The sequence below is a fragment of the Crassostrea angulata genome, chromosome 3, assembly GCF_025612915.1.
Source record: "Crassostrea angulata isolate pt1a10 chromosome 3, ASM2561291v2, whole genome shotgun sequence".
Lineage (NCBI taxonomy): Eukaryota > Metazoa > Mollusca > Bivalvia > Ostreida > Ostreidae > Magallana > Magallana angulata.
Genome location: NC_069113.1, coordinates 24930729 through 24942978, shown reverse-complemented (window position 1 = coordinate 24942978; position 12250 = coordinate 24930729). Strand labels below are relative to the sequence as shown.

The window sequence follows — 12250 nt, the reverse complement described above, 5'->3', positions numbered from 1 at the left end:
ACCTTTAAACATAAAAGTTTGAATGAATCTATTTTCACATAAATTCTTTAATTCACAATCAGATTATTTAAAGTATCAAAAATCTAACCCTCAATTAGCAAAAAATGTAGTCTGGTGAAAGAAAACATGTATATAGTGAATTTGCTGTAGTAATTGTTACGAATTCGTTATACGGATATAACGAGTTACGGATATTACGAAGTAAATACATTGGCCCATAGGGCTTCGCTATAGCCGAGTTATACTGTACATGTATATGACTTTCAAATTTTGACAAATCATTAAAAATACCCGTGTTTATCATTCTAGATACAAAAAATAAAGGATACAAAACTTGAAAAGTTTAAATCGTTTCCAAGTCCTAATTTTGTTGCTTTCGGTAAAAAATATCTTTTTTTTTAATAAAAAAAGTCAATGAGTAAAACTGTTGCTTCTTTACATTAATAAAACATTTCTGGAACTAATAAGAAAGGACCAATCCTGTAAGATTACAACAGATATACCAGTGATTGCGCAAAAGATACCAAGGACATGAATTTTTTATTTCTTCTTCCTCTCAGTGAAAGAATCTTTTGAAGGTGATGATTTTCGCTGTTCAACATAAAGGGAAAACATTCCATTGAAATCTTAGATTTGGTTTAACACGAAAAACCAATTCTGGGATTGATGAAAAAAATGTGACTACGGCCCGTATAAAAGAGCCGAGTTAAGTCAAAAGTCAATTGATGTGCGCGCGAATGTCTGAAATTCTTGTTCTTTCGTGTCACTCCAAACTGAAAAAATATATATTACTACCTTTGACGAATTGTGGTTTTTAAAAGTTTCCATCCGGATAGAATAATAAGAGTACAGCATGTTACTATTTTGTAAAAATTCTGGACTGTAACAATTTTTAAAACATGGCAATAGGTTTTTTAAAGTGTTAATAAATCTAAAATTTACATTAGTAAAAATAGTACCAAAGATGAACAAATAAATACATGTAAACATTAATATACTGTAAACTATATTACATATACATGTAAATTAACATTTTGAATTCGAATATAATTAAGTTTGACTTTTGTAAGCACCAGCTGGTCAATTCGATCAAATCTATATTGGAATATTTTATTTCACATCCTTAGCAATAATTCAAACAATTTTGCCGTCTTCATTTCTTTAAGTTAATATCGTTTATTCAGCTTTAAGAGAGAGAGAGAGAGAGAGAGAGAGAGAGAGAGCACTATGACAGCTTTATTGAATTACATCGGCCTGTATGAGTTAGAGAGGGAGAGAGAAAGAGAAGAGAGGACAGTGACACATTTATTGAGTATATCGGCTAACAAATTCAAGGTCGTTGAGAATACAAATCTTTTTATGTTCGCAATTAGTTACGATAAACAACGGATGTTTTAAACATTCTCAAGCCATTTAATTCTTTAATTGCTACGTTTTCATCCCTCTTAAACAGTTTTGTTTTGGATTTGTTAGCAATTTCAACAACCATTTTTTTATAACAAAAGTGCAGAACACAAAAACCAAAACCAATACCGAATTAGTCTGCTGGAGAAGTAAATGACTTTGCCGGATTATGTATCAAAAGAATGCTGTCGGTGCCGATTTGTTCTCATCGATGAAATCGGAAATCGTTTAAATAGAAAATGAAATTACTAGTCTTTTCATTAGATATTGGTCCAAAATTGATGCATGTATGTACCCTTTAAGTGCTAGCAAATTGATTTCATTTTTAAAATTTGTTATTTTCATTTGTCAAAAATAAGGTTGATTAAAACCAAGAAATGTATTCCTGGGACAGTGTTTTAACCCTTAAATACAAATTTATTTAGATTAATCAGCTTCTTTTAAATTAATCTTCAGCTTTTCGCCGCAACTTTGTTTTTTAAAACTAAACAAAAATCCCAGGGACCGCAAAGTTCGTGTTTCTGTAAGACAATCATACAGCCACATCTGCCATCGCACAGAAGCTACATCACATGCAGCTTATCGACTCAGTGTGATCAAAAATCTGTTATCACGGTGAAGGATTTTTTTTTTTAAAATTTAAGTCCTAAAAATTTTACATTTTGCCAAGAGGATTGGAATTAATTATTCTAACAAGTTAAGAAAATAAATATAGAGAAGTAATGCGCAATACATGATGCGTACATGTAACATGTGTACGGGGGAAGGAGCATTTAATGGATCTTAAAACAAATTTTGGCAGTCAGACTGAAGCCAGCCCTTTGTACTGACTTCGTTTAGGGTCCTTACAATAAAGTGATTAATTAGTAGGGGCTGGATTTAGTCAGACTGACATTTTGGAAGATTACTTTGTCAACTAACATTGCATAGTACATGTATTTCGAGCGGTACTAACACCACTAAGAAAATGATGTCCATGACATATAATACACCGATCAATACTTTGAATGATAACTCATTCTGTAGTATCCCCAATCAAAATACACTGATTTGCCTATAAGTTATATATAAAAGCAGAACTGTACAGGCATGCAGCAACCATTTTTCTTCAAATTACATATTTACATGTAAAAAATGTTGCACCCCCCGCACACACACACTTTTTGGGGAGTATGTAAAAAATTGAAAAGAAAATAAGGAAACTAAGAGTGAAATTGAAGTTTTGGAAAGATATACTACAGCCCCCCCCCCCCCACCTCTTCGGTGTTAGGATTTTGAAGATTTTTTTGGAAAACATTTTATTCCCTTTTTTTTTCTTGTCAAGATTTTTAGGATGAGTCAAAAACGATGCTACGTGCTTGTTGTAACTCTACGAAACATTTTGAGTTTTGATATAAACTACTTTTTAAAGACTGTTATGGCACTCCATATAACTGGGTTATCTTGCTCCTCTCTTGTTTACAATGGCTTTATTATCATCTGATTGCTTATGATTATATACATGTAACGGACGGAAACCCGAACTGATAAATTAAAGTATAAACAAAAGGTAATCACATGACATGGAAAATGGCGGCAACATCCGCCTCCAAGGAATCTAGGCAGGAGCATCTTTACAAAATCTTGGTCATCGGAGAATTTGGAGTCGGTGCGTAACTTCTTTCATCACATGTTAGGTGTTAGTCTTGGGTGGTAAAATTCAAGACTTTATGCAGTGTTTTAACGAAGATTCAGCTAAGCTAAGATTGTATGTAGCTTAATTAATTCGTTTGGTATCTTGAAAATGACATAGTATTACATTGTATTGCTTTTCAATAAAAGTAAAAAGAGGATGGGATGATTTTAGTAAAATGCGACACACAACAAAATTTAATTCTTTTAGGTGCATGTATTGATGTATTTATTTATATCACACAAGTGTTTGAAATTGTAAAACAATTAACCTTTATCATTTATTCATTTTTAGACATTATGTACATGTATTAATATGAAAGTATGTATATTTGTCTGTATCACATGTATACTTTCTGCATACCAGCTAGCTGAGAATGATTTTTATCATTGTTAATATGTGGAAAAATGAATTTATTTCTTACATAGAAATATTTGACATATTTGTGAGAAAATGAACATGTAGGGGGGCTCATGAAGCAAGAAACGCGGCCTATTTAATAAAATCAAATTGAATGAATTAATAATAAAATCAAATATTTTCATTTCACAGGAAAGACATCGATTATTCGTCGCTACACGGAAGGTATTGTATGAAATGAAATCTACATATAAAACAATTATAAGCACGTTATGCTATAAATCAACAATGACCGTGTCATAAACTAGGTCATTCAATCAATAATCTTTTGACCTTGACTGATGATTTGACTCTTATCTTATTTGTATTTCATTGATGATTAAGTGAAGTTTCTATGACTTTTTGTAGCTATTAATTTGTGGCTATACATTTTTGCAAACAATTAATTTTTTATGCTTTTTAATGATAAAATATTGCAAACAATATCAAATACAAAATATATACTCAGATGTATAGATTACTGAGTATATCTTAGCTAGATTACAGTGAGTGATAAAACAAATAGATATAACACAACTATGTACATGTATAATACATGTATGTATCTTAACTTAAAAAAGATAGCATATTGATATACGTACATTTTATGTTTATGTATTGATTTTTACATATATCAAATCGTAAAATTCGTTCATTAAAAATGCAAAAAATCACATGTTTTAGATCTTTTTTTTTACTGTGTTTTAGCGTAACTAACGTTGAATAACTTTTTAGGAATTTGAACTCTTTTTGTAAATAAATATGATTTAGACTAAGTGTTAATTTAATGTTACTGCAATATGCATTTCCATAAAATCATTGTAAATAATTGTACTTTGTTTGCGTGATTTAAGTAGTCCGAGTATCGCACTACGTCATAATACGGATTTTACAATATTGGTTCGACTTTTACAAAGCGTTTTAGATACCCGGTATTGATTTTGCTTTACATCGCTGTTGTAAACAATGGCAATAATAAGCAATTAGAACAGTAATATATGTATTCTATGATAGATAGAAATAATTAATGTTAAGAAACTCGATTCTGTTAAAGTAAAATGAAAAACGAAGTTTCTGATTATCCAGGATCTGAGGTATGCTTAATATATCTTCTTTGTTTTGAACCCCCCCCCACCCCCCCAAATTTTTCTTTTCTTTTACTAAAACCGGTTTAAATTTAGAGACAGAAGCTATTTCGAATTTAATCAATCGTCAACTAATTAATGTTTAAATGATATCTAACATTGTTGACAGATCTAGGCAGAAAACTGTAGCAAAATGTGATTTTAACGGATTTTTTCGTCAGGGTCTACTTGGTTTAGAGCTTATAGCGTGAAAAGTAATCCGTCAACATATAATTTATTTTACCAAATCTTTTTTCTAAGATGTCAATCTATAGAATAAACACCATGAATTTAAGTTTGAGTCCATAAAAAAGTAAAAAAAAATTACCAAATGTTATACTAGCATTGCATTTTTTGAATTCTATTTTGATACATCAGGTCCATAATGTATACTTACTTACAAAAATTTGGGCAAAATTATTGATGAGATATGGCTTAAATAAATATTTATACTCTATTTTGTATGTTCAGTTCTAATTTTCCCAAAATTGGTAATTATTTTTAGGAAAAACGGACGACTGGCAAATTTCATAATTGTCAATAATTTTTGCAAGGGGGTACACCCGTCTGAGAGGTGATAACAAACAAACTAGCATGTAAACATACATATTTTCTTTTGTATATGTATTGCTAGAATGTATATTTATCATTTAAAGCTAAGCTTTTAATGATTGAGCCCATTTAGTGCCGAGTATAGGACTACCTTAAATCTTTTGTGAACTTTACCAGGCCGAAGCCAGTAGCACTTTAAAAAAAGTTATATGTTTTAAATCTTTGGACACTGGTGTCATTTTGAATTTTCCTTTCGTTTAACAAATACTATTTCTCGCCATGTCTTGTTGCAATTATGTACATTTCAAACAGATGTTTTATTTGTTGTTAATTTCTTAAATACCCTGTTTCCTTTCAAGGTTCTTTTTCTCCGAACTACAAACTCACAATCGGTGTCGATTTCGCTCTAAAACTTGTAAACTGGAGCGATAACACCAAAATAAATCTACAGCTATGGTAAGTTTCGTTAATTAGATCGCGAGTCATTGTATACTGTAAAAAATATCAAAGAAATTTATACAACGGGATATTTACCTACTACATGTATATACGTCTTAAAAATCATCTCTTGGTAGGAATAAACATCATCGTAGTAATTTCGGACAAACTTTGTTATATTCATTTGTATGAGCACAAAATAATATAAATATCTTATTATAAGACAGTCTTTTGTATTATTTTCAGGGACATTGCAGGTCACGAAAGATTTGGACACATGACAAGAGTGTACTACAAATATGCGTGGGTCTCTCTCTCTCTCTCTCTCTCTCTCTCTCTCTCTCTCTCTCTCTCTCTCTCTCTCTCTCTCTCTCTCTCATTAGATACAGTTCGTATTCAGGAAACCTTACACAACGAACTGTCATTAGTGTTTGTTCTATTTCAGGATAGCAGCCATAATAGTATTTGATCTCTCTCGGTTCGTATCAAATTTTCTCTTTTGATTAATTAATTCTTTGGATCTCTGAAACACGATATCAAAAATTGTACAAAAAATCAAGTCATTCTGAAAAACTATATAGTACAAAAAAAAATTGCTGTTTGCATCGAAAATATGCACTAGAACATTTAAAAAACTAGAGCATTAAAAAGTGCATGATAATTCTTTCTAACCGTTCTGTTGCACAGTGCTTCATGTGATCAAGGAATCTAGATTACATTGTAATTAAAATGTGATGACCCTACTATGTTATTATGGATTTTTTTCATTGTTTATTTTTTTTATATATAGCCCTGCGACCTTTGATTCCGTCTCAAAAGTAAGTATGAAAAGATCTATACAAAACAGGAATATGGTGCTTTCAAAAATATATATTTATTATTCACATTTTTTTTCCATTTTTCGTATTCTATGTAGTGGTTAGGTGACGTTAACTCGAAAGTGATGTTAGCCAATGAACAATCAGTTCCGGTGCTTCTACTGGCAAACAAGGTAACGTCAGCCTTATACGTGTCGGTTATGAGTGTATTTGCAACAACAACCCCCCCCCCCCAGCACCACACACACACACACACACACACACACACTAAAACTTGATCTATCGACCGACGCAAAGCTAATGGTATAATAAATGAATAAATGGAATTATAGTACAACCTCTTGACCTCTTTACAACATGATCGTTAGAATACGAGCACAAGTGTCTAATTCATACGTGCTTTATATCATCAAGACATCACTGAGGCATCATTATGCATTATTATACTTTCATGTTAAATACTGAAATCTGATTGGTTTAGACGCAGTTGGTAATCCGTTCTATTACCCTCAAAGTTAGCAACACACTTAGCAACGGGTAACACTTTATAAATAGTGCCTGTTTGGGAGGGTAACAGTTGAAATTGACACCCCGAGAAAACCATTGTCAACCGACGCGAAGCGGAGGTTGACAATGGTTTTCGAGGGGTGTCAATTTCAACTGTTATCCTCCCAAACAGGCACTATTCGAGGGGTGTCAATTTCAACTGTTATCCTCCCAAACAGGCACTATTTATTTTGTTATACTGAATGTCTTTTTTAAAATTTTTAAGAAAATTTTACTGCTTTTATATAGGAATAACGTGAATTCTACAGCGAACCGTACGCGCATAATTTTCGCGCATGTAACATTTTTTATTGTTATACTTTCATGTTAAATACTGAAATCTGATTGGTTAAGACGCAGTTAATAATATTTACTATTACCCTCAGCGTTAGCAACGCACTTGGCAACGGGTAACATTAAAAAATGTTACATGCGCGAAAATTATGCGCGTACGGTTCGCTGTAGAATTCACGTTATTCCTATATAAAAGCAGTAAAATTTTCTTAAAAATTTTAAAAAACACATTCAGTATAACAAAATAAATAGTGCCTGTTTGGGAGGATAACAGTTGAAATTGACACCCCTCGAAAACCATTGTCAACCTCCGCTTCGCGTCGGTTGACAATGGTTTTCTCGGGGTGTCAATTTCAACTGTTACCCTCCCAAACAGGCACTATTTATATAATGTTACCCGTTGCCAAGTGCGTTGCTAACGCTGAGGGTAATAGTAAATATTATTAACTGCGTCTTAACCAATCAGATTTCAGTATTTAACATGAAAGTATAACAAAACGAATTGTTACATGCACGTAAATTATGCGCGTACGGTTCGCCGTAGAATTCACTTCATTTCTATATAAAAGCAGTAAAATAAGACATTCAGTATAATAAAATAAATAGTGCCTGTTTGGGAGGGTAACTGTTGAAATTGACACCCCTCGAAAACCATTGTGAACCTCCGCTTCGCGTTGGTTGACAATAGTTTTCTCGGGATGTCAATTTCAACAGTTTTGTCTTATTATAAGATAACATCTAATCTACAGGATGGGAAAAAAAATTATTTTAAAATTGCATGTTCATTGAACTCTTTTTTCTTTATGTTGAATGTGTCAGGTAAATTCGAGATAAGTTTTAATTTAAAGTAAAATGACATCATTTTTATATACGTACTTGATAAGGTTTTCGTTTGTTGTACTGCGTTTTTTGTTTTTATTTTCCGGACGACATTACAGGGTTTCTTACTATAAATAAAAACTTTGTCAACTTCAAGACCTCGTAAAAATTAGTATTAGTTTTATACACTTTCTTTCTTGAATTATTATTTTGTTGTAATTTGAATTAATTTTTCTTTAAAGTGCGATCTGACAGATGTTCATATAGATACCAACCGTTTAAATCGTTTCTGCGAGGAGAACTCGATAATTGGCTGGTTTCCAACATCTGCAAAAAACAATGAAAATATAGGTGAGGGGATTTTCTAAAGAAAGAATTGTTCTATGAAGACCACTTAACGCTAGCAGAAGATGAAAATACAATTATGAAAAAAAAAAAGTAATTGTTTGATGGCACAGACTACACCGTGCTCTTTTTTCCTGTCTTGTTAATATAAATTTCGTAAACAACTTCAACAATGCTATGAATCAAAAGTAATCACTCGTTATATGCAGTTGGCTCAGTCTGAAAATGTTGAGATAAATTCCAAAGAAATGGAATGTTTATGATCATAGGCGTCGGAACGGGGGGGGGGGGGGGGCTAGGGGGGCTTAGCCCCCCCCCCCCCCCCAACACTTTTTTTTACAAAGTTAGACCTAACCATTAGTCAATAACAGGCACATAGCATAATAGGGGCTTCAGCCCCCCCCCCCCCCACTTTTTCTCGTAGTAAACATAATTGATCTGAAATTGACCTTGAAAACATATTGAAATATTGAAAAGTTGGAGATATAGGTATTTCCCCCCCCCCCCCCCCTACGGATTAGGAATTTCATAATTTGGGGGAACAAATTTGGTAGGTAAAAATGTTGTATTGAACTATAGGACTATAGACTTGAAAACATATTGAAATATTGAAAATTTGGAGTTAAAGGTATCCCCCCCCCCCCCCCCCCCCCCCCCACGGATTAGGATTTTCATGATTTTGGAAATTGGGTTTTGTCCAGATTTCTGAGGATGAGTCTAACCCCCCCCCCCCCCTCCACCCCCCCCCCCTCCCCACCCCCACTTTGAATTTGCTTCCGACCCACTGATGATCATTTATGACAATGCATATATACGGATAACAATATAGACACGAGTGTTTACTGCTGACTGGAGTGAATTTAGTTATTAATTCATTTTAAAAAAGTTCCCCAAGTACTTTCTGTGCTTAAAATTTAAACTGTTTGGTGCGATAAAAACAGATTTTAGAGTTGTGTAAATTATTCTTGTTTATTAGCACCCTCAACAAAAGTTAAAATCATTAAGTTATACAAATTACATGCATGTATGCAATGTGCTGTGTTTAGCTTGCACTTCATTTTATTTTATATTTTCTTTGAAAGACGAAGCAATGAAATTTCTGATCGAAAAAATTCTGGAACTTCCTTCCGAAAGTCAGCAACCTTCGGAACACATTTCGCTTTCTATGTCAGTCAAGAAGCCACAGTTTGATGACTCGTTTGAAATGGACAAAGAAACCCCGAAGCCCAAAGATCAATGTTGTAGTTGATACTAGTGTACTTAGAATGTGACTTTTATAAATGAAGCTTTTCTGAAGAATACATTTGACTTTAAATAGACACAGAAACTCCAAAGCATCAATACCAGCGTTAAAGCTGATATTAAGCTTTCTGAAACTGTAACCTTAAAATGGCTGGATGGTCAACAAATTACCAAATTACAGATATGCCATGAATATTCATAAAAAAATATGATATATTTGTCAATAAACTACCGCATATCCGGTTTTTTCGCGTGTCACAAACTTTGCAAAATTAGCTAGGGGAAATGAGTAATTTTTTTGGTTAATTTGCGTCAGTCATTTTTCGCGGTTTCAAAAGTTATTAAAACAAAAATTACCTGATAAAATTTTTGCGTATTCAATAAGTGATCCTGGGAAAAGCGAAAATTAGATCACCGCGAAAATCACCGGATATACTGTATATATAAAATATTGAAATGTTATAGCTTTAAACTTTTAATTGTTTTTCTTAATACAGAGCTCTTTTTTTCAAGGAGGTATATACAACAGTTTAAAAATGGCCGGGACCATTCAGCCCCCTGAAATTGTTACATTAATGTGGCTTTTCTTAATAATAGATACAATGTACTCGAGAATCTTTGATTTTTGTGTGACGTTTCATATACGTTTGCGTGTATAAGGACAAGTCAAGCATGTAATATTCCAGAAATGGGTTTGAGAGACAAAGACTGTGAGTTTTGTTTTTAATAGTATGATTATTGAAGGTTTATATGTATACATACATATTAATGCTACATGATATCATGATCTCAGTCTACATGTGCATGTATGAAAACTGTTTATGAAAATGTTTAAATGAACATTGTTACATTTAATATGTAACGTTAATGTTTAAAAACATCAATTGTTAAAATAATCATCACTATTGTACACGTATTATGTTCGTGAATAAAGTGTTATTTCTAAATACATATTAAAAAAAAATTTAAATGTGATTATATCTTATTTTTAGATTTTTGCGTTTAGATAATTGTACTTGCAAAGTATGGGGGTTTGGGGGGGGGGTTAAGGTTTTTTTTTGGTGCATGCAAATGCAGTTAGGTTATTTAACCTAATCTTTAGAATATCTTATCAATTGCAAAAGGTCTGCTAGGGTAACAGGTATGATTTATAAATATTTGCACATATATAGACCTGTTTCACTGTTACAGTAATATATTAACATCCACTTAATATTTCTAGCTATAGTTCCAGAATATCGTAAAAGTCGAATTCGTCCCTATTTCGTTCAACTTTTAGAATTTACATACATGTACGTTCAGTTACAGTTTCGCCCCGAAATCATCCGCCCTCAGAATCATGAAGCTATATCAGACTAAAGTCAAAAGAAGGTGTTGCAGTTCCTATGCTTATTTTCCCTAAAGGAGTTGCAGATAAAATGGAAAAATTAAAGTTACAGAACTTGATGTAATTCCTTTTTTTATTTTTTTATTATTTTTTTTTGCTTGCAACGTTGTATATAAAGCAGGGTAGAATTTTAACTGGAAAGTTTATGTAAACTTTTATAAGAACATTATATAGAATTGAAAATGGTTACACAGACAAAATGTGGCAGATTTCACGCTTTATAAAAGGGGAATCCTCATTGTTGTAAAAAAAAAAACTGCCTCCTTGAAACAAAGTTAATTTAATCTTAACGTTCAGAGTAAGACAATTTCTTGAAAACTGCTTTTTTCCGATTTTTGTTTCATAGAGGCATATTTTTGAAAAGAAGATGGGGGAATAAGATGGCGCAACTGCCCATTTGGTTTAGTCGTAAAATGCAATTTCAAATTCAACATTTTTTCAATTAAATATTTTGAAATGTTATAATACAAGTTTACAAAAGGGTAATTTTTTATTATGTTCACTTTGAAATATTAAAAAAAAAAAACGATAAGAAAAATTAATAAATCCTTAAGTTTTGGTGGTATCGAACCCACAACTTAAAAAACCCAGTTCTATAAATTTACCTAATGTCTGGTGCTCTAACCACTGAGCCATTTCATTCACAACAAAGTGCGTTGTTTAAATGCTATATGAGACATTGGCCACGAATTTACGGACTTGTATTATTTTACTAAAACGTTCAATTGTTGGGCTACAAAATGACATTTTAAAAGTATAGTGGGTCATCTCTCCACATTTTTGTTGATGGAAATCGGTTTAAATTCCATTGAACCGCATTTAGCCCATGACAAAAATATGGAGCTCAGACCCACTTTATGAAAGAAAAGGCATTGAAGTTATAAAAATGACACTATTTGGAGGTTTTGACACGCATACGCCAGTTTAAATTAACCTATTACATGTATTTTAAAATATCTAAGGGTTACAAACCGGTGTTAGGTTAAATATACACTGTTTTTGATAATTATTGAAAAAATTATCAGATTTAGTGATATTTTAATTTTGCGGTATCTAATCATTCCTCATATGGGCATTTTACACGCCTTGTTCACCCATCTTCTTTATCTTTTGGGAAAAAAAATCATTAATACCTTTGAAATGTAAGAACTCTTTGTTAAATTCCCATTTAAAAGTCACGTCTAGGTTAGTGGAGTGGTAAGGCAGAGAG

At 32.3% G+C, this 12250-nt stretch overlaps 1 protein-coding gene across 2 annotated transcripts; it reads left to right on the top strand.

The window, feature by feature from the left end:
* Positions 1-2911: 2911 nt before the first annotated feature.
* LOC128178958 (ras-related protein Rab-32B-like) lies at positions 2912-10622 on the top strand. 2 transcript variants are annotated; one of them, XM_052846399.1, is made up of 9 exons: positions 2915-3052; positions 3629-3661; positions 5511-5607; positions 5836-5892; positions 6035-6067; positions 6380-6407; positions 6506-6580; positions 8309-8417; positions 9494-10622. In XM_052846399.1, the coding sequence occupies exons 1-9, from the start codon at positions 2962-2964 to the stop codon at positions 9658-9660; spliced, it is 690 nt and encodes a 229-aa protein (XP_052702359.1). In that variant the 5' UTR covers positions 2915-2961; the 3' UTR covers positions 9661-10622. The 2 variants fall into 2 exon arrangements, with proteins under 2 accessions (XP_052702360.1, XP_052702359.1); XM_052846400.1 differs by lacking the exon at positions 6506-6580 and having other exon boundaries at positions 2912-3052.
* The last annotated feature ends 1628 nt before the right edge of the window (positions 10623-12250 follow it).

Bases quoted from the DNA above. Each gene is read 5' to 3' on its own strand.
- LOC128178958 (XM_052846399.1), top strand. From the start codon at position 2,962: ATGACATGGAAAATGGCGGCAACATCCGCCTCCAAGGAATCTAGGCAG. The intron at 5,893-6,034 runs GTGGGTCTCTCT...GTTCTATTTCAG, and splicing joins AGAGTGTACTACAAATATGC to GATAGCAGCCATAATAGTAT. The intron at 8,418-9,493 runs GTGAGGGGATTT...TTTCTTTGAAAG, and splicing joins AAAAAACAATGAAAATATAG to ACGAAGCAATGAAATTTCTG.